The sequence below is a fragment of the Episyrphus balteatus genome, chromosome 3 (genome assembly GCF_945859705.1).
Source record: "Episyrphus balteatus chromosome 3, idEpiBalt1.1, whole genome shotgun sequence".
NCBI classification, from domain to species: domain Eukaryota; kingdom Metazoa; phylum Arthropoda; class Insecta; order Diptera; family Syrphidae; genus Episyrphus; species Episyrphus balteatus.
The window spans coordinates 64,122,576-64,135,142 of NC_079136.1; the positions used below are offsets into that span (position 1 = coordinate 64,122,576).

Sequence of the window (12,567 nt, forward strand, 5' to 3'; positions counted from 1 at the left end):
AATATGTAGGAATTTTTTTAAACAAAATTTTTATTTTTTAATAAAACAGATTTTTTTTTCAAAATTGTGTTTTATTATTTTTTTTTTTTGTTAAATGTTCTTAGACGTATAATTTTGTATTGAAATCGTTGAAGTTATTTAGAAGAAAGCTAGCTTTAAATTATTCTGTTTCCTAGAAATGATTCTTTTATAATTTACATATTGTTTTTTATCAAAATGTCAAATATAAAATTTTCGAGATAAGACCCTGTTATTCTCGGCTTATAGCCAGTGGGTTGAGCTTTTGTAACCACTGAGGCAGCATTAATAACAAAAGTAAAATAAATTGTTTCTATGGTAGGTAAGTTGTAGAAATTTTTAAACGAGACTTATGGTTTCCTCAAATCTTCAAATTCTTGCACATATCTTTTTACATATTCAACATTTAAAAATATGTTTAATGGCCAAAGTTGTTGAAATATTTATCATTAACCATTTTTAACGAAGAAAAAAATAACAAAAATAATAAAAAATTATTAAAATTATTTTTATTTTAAGTGGAGCGATTAAATATAATTCAATTTATAAGTTCAAGTCGTACCTGGGCGAAACGCTTTATAAATTTTTGGAGTTGAGGTCACTTGAACTTATAAATTGAATTAACCATTTTTATTCTTAAACATATCTTTTACAAATTTTTTTAAGTAAAACCAATATTTACCAAGACAAATGAGTTCAATTATGAAATTCAAAAAACTAAAGATGGCCCACTATCTTAAGAACTTGTAAAAAACAAAAAGAAATGTGTAGGGGAAAGGTGCGAACAGTGAGACAGTGCAAACAGTGAGACAATCCATTTTTCTCTTTTCTGAAAATAAGCACAGTAACGCTAGTTTGGGTCAAAACGTTTATTTCCCCGTCTGCGTCTTTTAATTTTGTCCCGACTAAATTAAAGCTGTCCATTTTCCTACACCGTAAAATATCAACCAAAATCAGGTGAAAGTAGTTTTTGGAGTGTTATAAAAGGAGTGTATAACACAAAAAAATCTGGTTAGTGGACAGAACTTTTTTTACATATGTATTATATTTATATGTTCTTTCATAAAAAAATATCATGTAATTAGAATTCCTTCTCGTTTTTTCTAATTTTATATTTTTCCGAAAAATGACAAAAAGTAAACAGTGAGACATTTTGTAAAAGCAAACAGTGAGACATAGATTTTTTAAAAAGCAAACAGTGAGACATATAAATTTAAAAAAAATTTATTATTTTAGCATGACTTCAATATAATTTCGAAGTGTTTTTTCTTTCATTTTTTTTGGGCTTTTTGTTATTTTTATTTGAAAAAATGGGTTAAAGTAACATAAATTAATTAATTATGTACTTGTCAATTACCTAATTATTTGACATTTTCGTAAATTTATTTTTCATCTAAGAATGTCTCACTGATCGCAACCCTTGCAAACAGTGAGACGTTTTGACTTTTTCTACATTTTAGTCCAATGTGATGCTCTCATTCATTCTTTAACTACAAGATTTTTTGCAACATTAAGATAAAATGTGTCTTAAACTGTCTTCAAAGTTTTGTTAAGCTATCTTGAAAACATTCTAAGATATACAAATTTGAAAAAAAGGTGTCTCACTGTCCGCCACCTTCCCCTACATGTGCTTGTGCATGTTATAATTCTTTTTTGTTATCAAACGCCCCATAAAAAAAGCTCTACTATGGTGTCTTTAAATTTTTTTCTAAACTTACAAAAAAAAAAAAAAAACAAATTCTTAGCCTCAGAAAGACTAACGACTTTTGTATAATATAAATTTTATAAATTTTTATAATTTTGTAAACGTCCGCAGGCGATTTAACATCTTTAAATCTTTACCTTTACAAGGCTTCTTAAAATTCTCGCTCTTTATCATATCCCAATCAACATTAAAAACTTTCTGCAGATCGTTCATGATCTGATTTTCAAATTTTGTTGGGTCACATGAAATTATTACAATATTTTATCTCTTCTTTCTTTTGCTAAATGATTTATCACTCCATAAACGACAACTTGTCTATATTACTTACCTACAGATTTTAATTCTTCTCCATGTCAAAGCCACACTAAAAAAAATTAACATACTGCAAAATGTTAGACCTCACACGTATTTGTCTGTCTACTCATTAAATTTAACAAGACCAACAAGCACCTCTCCCAAATCTTATAAAGTTACACCACACATTTTCTTAATCACCGGAAAAGACATCCAAAAAACCGTAAAACAAACATTATACTCTCTTAAACCTCTACACCAATAACAAATCCCCCCACCAAAATACATACATGTTTAAAAAAATACAACAATAACAAAACAGAAAGACTCTTTAAACTATACGCTGGGTTTACACATTATGAACCATAATTAAATCTTATTCCCCCGAATGGTATGTGACTTGTTGGATTATTTTGAGGTAACCAATTTACTTTCACTCCTCAGCAAGGTCTTCATATGTGTTCATGAAAGAATATAAGCGAAAGTTTTTTTTTTCTTTCTTTCTTTAATTTATTTTTAAACGAAATGGATTTTATTTATTTAAAAAAAAAATATCATTAAGAAAAAGAGAAGAAAAAAAGACCACCAAAATTTATAAACGATCAGAAAAAAGTGATAAGAGGGGAGAGTTTTTTTTTTTGTTTATTTTGTTTACTAATTTGAGTATAATTTTCGTACTCACTTTCCTTCCCTTAAAGTTTTGACACAAAATAATACAAAGTTTTGATTTAATAGTCGATAAATTAAAAAAAAAGAAATTTTGACACAAATCAAACACCACCAAAGAGCGCAAACTACTTTTTTCTGTTTTCAAATATCTTTCTCCTTATTTTTAAAGCTTATAGGTATTATATCCCTCCACTTTACACTATGATCAAGTTTTCATGTGTTGATGCATAGTTGGGAGACCATTAACATCTTTTTTTGTGAGATTTTCTTTCATCAGCTGATTTTGAAATTTGGCTCCAAAGTTAGTTATAAGAAATATCTCGACTTGCTCGGTATAGACCTCGGTCAAGGTCTATTATGTATTTTAACAAAAAAAATATTACCGTTATAGTTTAAAATACATATATGTTTAAAATCTATCAAATTTTGATAAAATAAATTAAATAAAAATTAAAAAACAAATAACCATACCTTAACTCATCTCAAATGTTGCGCTACTTTCGTTGAGTCATTAAAAAAAATAAAAAAAAAAAAAAGTGAAAATTTTTTAAGCTTGAATTCGGTCATATTTGCATATATATAAAAATCGAAGGGAGAAAGAGAAATTGTGTATGTTGTGATTTAATTTGGAATTTCAGTGACAAAATGAAAACGAACCCATCAAATTTGAGTTTATCACAAAATCAAGTTCGCAACTCAGCTCTTTTGTTTTAGAAGTGCGTGTGAATGGTGCTACTACATTTTGGCTGCAAATTAATTTTTTTTTGCAAATATTGTTTAACAATTATAGTTGAATGAACCAGTGAATGCAACAAATACTATAATTGCTGCAGTAAAGTGTTTTTGTTGTTTTTAATCTTGCAAACAACAAAAATTGAAAAGTGAAAAGTAAAGTTGTGCCTTTGAGAGATTACTCAACATTATAACAACAGGTTGCGGTTTGTTGTTTATGGGCATAAAGTCTTGCAGCAGCAATCTTAACATTGTCATAGCCAGCGACAAATAAATCAAGTTGTGTTGCTTACCGGTGTAAACGAAAACGAAAGTGAAATTAAATATTGCGCATTTACTTGTTCGGTGCGGTTTTTTTTTTTTAATGTGTAAAAACATAGTCCATATTTACAAGCGGAACCACCAATTCTTTGAACTTATTATCATCGTTGTCGTATCGTTGGTCATTCAAGATTGGCTGTGAGTGGCAACGATTTTGTTTCGTTGGTCAAGTGTTCCCAGTTCGGTGGCAGCTACCGAAACACTCGGACAAAGTTTTGTTGTTGTTTGTTATTACATTCGTTTCGGTGCCTCTCATTACGCCCATTTGTTTATTCTTCTTTACTATCTTTGGTTTTATTTTCAAACTTAAATTGAAAAGTTGTGGTCTGTTTTGTAACTTCAATGATTTTGTAATACCAACATTTAATAAGAAGAAAAAGAAAAAAAGATGCACTAGAGTGCATGTGTAACTTTAATAAGCTGTAATGTATTTATTCAATGTGAATGTCAAGATTGGTGCTTATAATAATTATCTAATGGTATTACCATATGAATTTTGTGAGTTTTATTTGAGTTTGTTTAAATAACAAAAAAAACGAAGGAAGTTAAAAAAATTGGAAGAAGATGATGAGAACTATTAATTGTAGTGTAAACTGGTGTAATTTATTAATTGTTCTCCTTGTTTTATGTGAGTTTTCTGTGATATCGGCATTTAATGGTACTTTTGGATTAGAATATGAAACACAATCATCATCATCGTTGGAAACAAATAATAGAACTGGACGTTTCTTTTTTGATTCGATTTTTGGAATAGGAGCAGGAATTAGCAGTGCATTGGGATATGAGACAACAGATGGTGATGAAGATGCCAATGTTGAGAGTCTTGTGAAGACTTGTGATTGTGGTGAGTAAGTATTAATTAAAGAGTTTTAAAATATGCTTAATATGTGCTAATAGTTTTTACGAATCTTACATTTATGAAGTGCAATTATATTCGCATGTCGGCAAATGGCATAACCTTGGGAGATAATTTGTTCTCCCAATATTGGTTGTTTTCACAGTTTACTTAAGTCTTTAGTCGGGAACCATTTTTCCATTTGTTTTTGTAGCTTTGACACTTAAATTCAAAAATAAAATACTGTTCAACATTAACAGTTGAATTTACTAGAAATCATCAATAGAATTTTTCCAATTAATAATTTCTTTAAGTCCCTCTTTCTGTTTAAAAAATATGAATTTGAATGCCTTCGAGTTTGCATTTAACATTGCACCAATCGTAAAAGTAAACAAAACGTAATATGGTTGTTAAAATAAAATTGTATTTTGCACTTTCCATTTGCTTCCTACTAAAAATTTAACCTATAACCCAACTATACAAAAGTAAATGGGCACATTTTGATGGGTTTGCATCCCATATGTGTAATACATAATGACTTATGTAACAAAAGAGGTTGAGCGTAGTAATTTTGTATTGAATATGAGCATGAGTTTTTATCTCGTGCAAGAAAAGGATGCTATAATTAACTTACATTACGATAATTAAAGTTTTCTTTCTAATTCTAACAAGAACGGAGGAAATAATGTCTAGTTATATATAAGTCGCTTTAATTTAATTTGTATACTTTTATAATTTATTTATAAGAAATGAACAATATTGGTGCCATAGGGCAGGTTTAGGATTCGTAAGAAAACTTAACTAGAGGTTGTAAAAGCATCAATTAAAAAAAATAATATATGAAACTAAAAACAAATATTTATTTCAAATAAAAAATATTTGCATAAAAAAAAATATTTATTGCAACTAAAAATATTTTGCATTGAAAAAAAAAATTTAGATAATTGCAACTGAAAAATATTTGCATTGAAAACAAAATTTGTATACTATGTCAACTTGAACCTTATGTATGGTCAAATAGTCAAAATTGTAAGGAATTCGACGAATGTTAAAAAAAAGTATTTAATGCACACTTTTCCATTGAGTATTTTTTATATGCAATACAATTTTTTTTTAATTCAAAATATTTGTATTTGCAATAAAAATGTAAATGCAAATATTTTCAGTTCCAATAATTTTTTTATGCAAATTTTTTTATTTTCAATAAATATTTTTTTTTAAATTTAAAAAAAAAGAAATTTATTGCTTATACTTAGTTTGGAAATTAACTGCAATGGTTGAATAGATATTTTTTATAATTTCAAAAACAAAGGACAATGGTAATTTTGGCCCTGAGACCAATAACGATGAGTCATATGTCATTGAAAAGGTATTTTTGCGTACATCAATTGTTTGTATGGCGACAAACTTCAATTCGCTGTGTGAAAAAAGTTATAGACATAAATATAGAGCTGGGTAAATATAGGAAATATTCGGAGAAACGGCCGTAGACTTACTAAGCTCACGAGTTTAGGGGTTCAAATTGGTGTCAAATGAAAGATAAGTTGATAGAGAAAAATTGGAACTTCTAGGTGGCAACCTCAAGAGATTTTCAAAAAAGATTTTTTTATGTATTTTTTGTTTTATTTTTAATTTAAATAGGGTTGCCAATTTGTAGGCCTACACTCCGAATATTATTTTAATGATTTTTTCACTATTTAGGCTTTTGTGTGACATTTAAAAAATTTTCTTATTTGATCATATTACAAAAATATGTTATATGCCATTTTTTCTTTTAAAATAGGGTTGCCACCTAGAAGTTCCAATTTTAAAAGCGGTAACCCTATTTTTTCATTTTCTCTATCAAATTATCTTTCATTTGACACCAATTTGAACCCCTAACCTCGTGAGCTTAGTAAGTCTACGGCCGTTTTTCCGAATATTTCCTATTCTTACCCAGCTCTACATTTATGTCTATAACTTTTTTCACACAGCGAATTGAAGTTTGTCGCGATACAAGCAATTGATGTACGCAAAAATACCTTTTCAATAACATATGACTCATCGTTATTGGTCCCAAGGCCAGCTCCCATACATAAATTAACTTTGTCCTTTAATACTAATTTCTTCCAGTTTTGTATATATTTTTCATAAAACTAGACCAAGCTATATTATTGAAAACCACCCTTTCCATAAGAGCAATAATACAGCGCAGCGTGTAATACAGCGAACATTTTATTAAAAAGATTTTGACCTCCAGTAATGTAAACCAATCAAATGCTTGTATAGCAAGCAATAAAAAAAATCATCGTTAAAGGATTCTCTTTAATTTATAGTTTACAGTTTCCATAAAAGTAATTTATCAGTAGTTTATTTTATCATAAAAAAAAAAAAAAACAGACATATAAAACTAGATTTCTGAAAATTCATAGGCCCGTTTAAGAAAAATGGGAGCGGGTCATAATTCTGCTTGTCAAAATTCTGTACGACAAAATTCTGTGGGGTCAAAATACTGTAAGACCATAATTCTGTACGTCATTATACTGTAAATACAAAATTCTGTACGTCAAAATACTGTATGAACAAAATACTGACATGCAAAATTCTGTTTTGTAAAATTCTGCACGGCAAAATACTGTATATCAAAATTCTGTAAAAATGCTGTAAAAAAATATCGTTTTGATAATGTAAAAAAGTGCGCGCGCACTTTTTTACATTATCAAAACGATATTTTTTTACAGCATTTTTACAGAATTTTGATATACAGAATTTTGATGTACAGAATTTTGAAATACAGTATTTTGACCAACCAGAATTTTGCTATACAGAATTTTGACTTTCAGAATTTTGTTCGTACAGCATTTTGCACATACAGAATTTTGACATACAGTATTTTGGCATACAGTATTTTGAATACAGAATTTTGCAACATACAGAATTTCGACCCCAACCCAAGAAAAATTTATTTTTCAAAAAAAAAAAAACCTTTTTTTCAAAAACCAAGCGCTCTTGTAAAAAAAATGTTTGTTGGGCAACTCAGCTTCACGAGATTATAATGTTGAACAAAAAAACAAAAACAGAATTCTTTCGCTAGATTCCATGGCCAGATCTGGATCAATTAAAATGAGAGCACACGAGAAGTACCAGCTTTCAATTAATTTTAAAATTAAAAATTAATTTGATTAAAAGCCCGCATTTTACAAGTTAAGTACAAATATTTTCTAAGACTAAAAGTCGAATCAATGATAATTTTGTAAGCTGTATTTAAAAATAATGGTTTTCACCCATTCACAATAAGCGCTCTTGTCGGAATTTCTAAATAGTAGAGTAACTAAAGCAAATTATTAGGGAACCCGGCCGAACAGCTCTGATTTTGACGATTTTTTTTTTCAAACGTAGGTAATTAAAAATATTTTAAAGTCTATAGATTAAAAATTGCCGGTGTTGCCGTATTGTTTTTTAAAATTAAAATTAATTTTTTTTTTAACTAAACCATTTTTGTTGCTTAAATTTCATAAAACAAATGATAGCAAAAGATTCTCTAGGTAATTTAAGGAAAATATATAAAAGGCAGTAAGGGACAATCTTCCATCGTTTAAGCGATAAATGCAATTTTCTAACATTCTGACCTCAAACACAAAAAAAATATTTTGAAAACAACGGCAACACCTACAATATTTTAAAATACATTTTTAAAAAGCCAGAAGCTCATTCATATCTCTTAAATTTAAATCCACTAAATTTAATCAAGACTTTTTAAAAAAATGGTCCTCAAACTCAGAATTAAAAAAAAAATGTTATTAGAAAAATTTAAAATGACTTTTTTCCAAACTTTTTCTAATAAAATATGAATTTATTTGAAAAAAATTTTTGACCATAAATATTATCAGTTGAATTTCGAAGCAAAAAAGGTAAAATATATCACACTTTTGAAAAAAAAAATGAAAAATTACTTCAATTTCAATGGTTTTTTTTTTATTAAAACTGAATTTTTGCATTGAAATAATTAATTTTCTCAAAGACTGTGGTAAATAGGAACTTTAAATTTTTGCTATTTAACTTTCAACAGTAAGGGTTTTTAATTGAATAAAAAATAATTTTATGTTTAGATGTTGAACTTTAAAAAAAAAATAAGTTACATTTTTTTTCAAAACTTTTATTAAAAAAAGTTCTTCAAAAATGAAATATTTTTTAGTTTTTTTCATAAACCGTAATACATATTGATATTTCCTTTTATAATTTGAAATCATAATAAATGTGGCCAAAAAAATTTGAAAATAAATGCATTTTATATTACGACCAAGTTTAAAAAACGACATGTTAAAATTTTTTCAATAATTTTTTTTTTTCAAAAATCTGAGTTCAATTACCATTCTTTCAAAAGCCGTTTATTCAATTAACTTAATTTTAGTTTTACATACATGACTAAGCTTCTAGCTTTTAAAAAATGTATATTTGAATATTGTAGGTGTTGCCGTTGTGTTCAAATATTTTTTTTTGTGTTTGAAGTCAATTAATAAGAAAATTGCATCTATCGCTTGAACTATGGAAGATTGTCCCTCACTCCCATATATTTTCTTTCCTTGAATTTCCTAGACAATCTTTAGGCATCAATTAATTTATGAATTTTGAGAAAAATTTTTGAAAAAAATTTGTTTTTGTTCACAAAAATCTTCAATTAAATTTAAAAAAACAAAACGGCAACACCGGCAATTTTTAATCTATAGACTTTAAAGTATTTTTAATAACCGACGTTTGAAAAAAAAGATCATCAAAATCTAAGCTGTTCGGCCGGGTTCCCTAATATTGTCAATTTTTGAGCTTTAGTTACTCCACTAAAAAGAACTAAAATTATTGATGGATTTTTTCAATTTAAATTTTAAGTGGCCAATATCTTTAAACCATTGTTATAATGCTTACTAAGTTAAAAACTACATACCAGTATCACAAATTTAACAATTATTTTGTCATGTTTTTAAAAAGATTTAAAAATTTTAATTTGTATAAAAAATCATGGCAAAATTAATGAAAAATAAAAGCAAGCTATTTCAGTTTTCCATGGAAAAGGGATATTTCTTGGTAAATTTAAGAAATATTTTTATTTTTGATTCTCATAGTATGAAAAATATTTTTATAAAGTTAAAAAAAATACATACATTTTTCATGTGAGGCAATGGGTACCATTACCATACTAAAAAAAAAACATAGCTCTACGCAAAATATACATATTAGTGTACTATTTCTTTCGATGAGTAATCGATAATATTCAGATTGTTGTAGGTAATGTAAAAGATTACACCCATAAACAGACCAATTATTTTATACATGATGTTCAAATTATTTTGATTTTGGTTATAATAGCTAGATCAGGTGTTAAAAAATACCTCGAAATCATGTAATTATAAGATGTACTTTAAAATAAAACAAAACATGTGCCACACAGAAAAACTAATGTTTTTGATCTAAGTGACCCAATTTCCCAAAATATATATGTACATAATACATAATATGTATCTATATTGATCAATATGGTTAGTAGAATCATGCTGATTTCATGCCTTTATTACAAAGTGCAAACTAAATTCTACCATTATACCATTATATACATTTAAAAAAAAAAATTGTCAAATAAAGAAGTATTTTGTTCCAAAAAAATTGTCAAGGAAAGATAGTAAGAGCTAGGGTCAAAAAAATTGAAATTTATAAATATTTATGATTGGCATGGACACAGGATTTCATCCTCTATTACAAGTTTAAGGCCTAAAAAATCCTCATATTAAATAACTTAATGCTGACTCGAATGAGACCAAAGATATCTCGATTGGACCAAGCCAAAAAAAATGTTTTAGCCTTTTTATGATAAATACTTTTCAAAACAATAGTACGCTTTAATAAAATTCATCTAAATATTAAACACGCAATTTCAAACAGAACAAAAGTACAACTATGTAATTTACATAATTATAAAATTACACCACTGGTAAAAGTTCAACATAAATACGAAATATTTACCTGAGCTAAATCGGCTAACACGATAGTCTATAATTTATACTCAAAATTGAAGATTTTTGGAGAAAAGTTATTATTTTTTGGCTATCAACTAGCCTGCTTGAATAAATAAAATTCTTTTTTCAGTAATTTGACCTGGCAGTTCTTTTTCTTCAAACTCATTTTGAGTATATAATTCAAATTGAGTATATATCTTTCAATTAACTTTGAGTGAATTTTTATCAAGAAAAAACTTAGATTCCACATTTCATAAACATTATTGCATACTTTAAGGCATTCATATACTCAACATGTCTTCGTTTCATTTCAGATTGTGGATATTCAAATGAAGAAATACGAATTGTTGGTGGTAAGCCAACAGGCGTCAACCAATACCCATGGATGGCTCGAATAGTCTACGATGGTAAATTCCATTGTGGTGGCTCACTTCTTACCAAAGACTATGTCATAACAGCGGCTCATTGTGTGAAGAAGCTTCGAAGATCGAAAATTCGTGTAATATTCGGTGATCATGATCAACACATTACCACAGAATCCAAAGCCATACAAAGAGCAGTTACAACAATTGTCAAGCATCGCAGCTTCGATCCGGATACCTACAATAATGACATAGCTCTACTGCGCCTAAGAAAACCCATCATATTTTCGAAAATAATGAAGCCCATTTGCTTGCCTCGACTCAACTATGACCCAGCTGGTGAATATTAATAAAAATCAGAAATAAAATTTATAATTTCAATCTAGTTTTCTTCGATAACAGGTAGAACGGGAACCGTTGTCGGCTGGGGACGGACATCTGAAGGTGGTGAACTACCAGCGATAGTTAACCAAGTTAAGGTTCCAATTCTAACGATAACCGAGTGCAGGAATCAAAAATACAAAAGTAGTCGAATTACTTCGAGTATGTTGTGTGCGGGTAGATCGAAAATGGACTCGTGCCAGGGTGACAGTGGTGGACCGCTTTTACTCTCGAATGGAGTCAAATATTACATTGTAGGCATTGTTTCGTGGGGTGTTGGTTGCGGGCGAGATGGATACCCTGGAGTGTATACGAGAGTCAGTAAATTTATTCCATGGATAAAGGCAAACTTGGAAAACACTTGTTTGTGTACATAGCGACTGGATACAATGAACTTTTGTGAATTGTTAAATTTAATATTTTGTAATTTATGTTAATATTAATGAATATTAAGAAAAAGATTTATTTGATGTTTATGATTTTGGAGTATGTTAGTGAAGAAAAAACTTAATTTTAAACTGATTTCGAATCAATAGCAGAAGTTATGTAATGATTTTGTTCATTTTGTTGGAAATGCTAACATTTGTAAAATTTTACAATGTACTTTTGACTGTATGGAATTTAAATCTTTATTAGTAGAGGTAGGTACAGCTAAAGAGAAATAGGTAAAAAAAAATTAGGACATCTATTAAAAAAAAATACCAAAAAGACTTATCTTAGACGATCTTATTTTTTGGAGTACTGAAAATCGTAATGTTGGTGCAACGGGTACACATAATTGTAAGAAGTCCTCAAAAACAATTGAGAGTTTTGACATAGAGTAAGACTAAGGTAAATAAATTGAGGTTGTCTTATGGTATAAAAAGTATATCAGAATCCAATATTTCAAATACTGAAAATTGAACTTGAACTTTATAAATTGAGATAAATTAAAAATCAGGCGTGATTTAAGAGTAGAAGTTATGAGACAGTGAAAGTTTAAAGAAAATTGTTTCGAAATAAAAAAAAATATTTAAACCAGAGTTTGCTTTTTTTAGCTATATTGTTTTTGTAATAATTGATTTCAAAATCAAAATTTAGGGAAAAAAGTTAAAAAAAAAAAACATCTTAAATTCTTTTCTTTCAAGACTGTAAATTAAAAGACGAATTTAACTGATATCAACAGTTAACTGCATAATATTGATTCCTTAATGAAAATTATATGTTTCTATGTCTTATAGTTTTTGATAAAATGAAGAAAAAATTGAAAAACTACATTTTTATCAA

General features: G+C 27.9%; 1 protein-coding gene across 1 annotated transcript in view; it reads left to right on the forward strand.

The window, feature by feature from the left end:
• LOC129915042 (transmembrane protease serine 9-like) overlaps positions 1 to 12,567 on the forward strand; it is an 83,551-nt gene that overhangs the window by 39,319 nt on the left and 31,665 nt on the right. Inside the window, exons 11-13 of the mRNA XM_055994497.1 lie at positions 4,301 to 4,583; positions 10,873 to 11,259; positions 11,323 to 11,677. Of these exons, the coding sequence (XP_055850472.1) occupies positions 4,301 to 4,583; positions 10,873 to 11,259; positions 11,323 to 11,677 (1,025 nt within the window). The remainder of the gene's footprint in view (positions 1 to 4,300; positions 4,584 to 10,872; positions 11,260 to 11,322; positions 11,678 to 12,567) is intronic.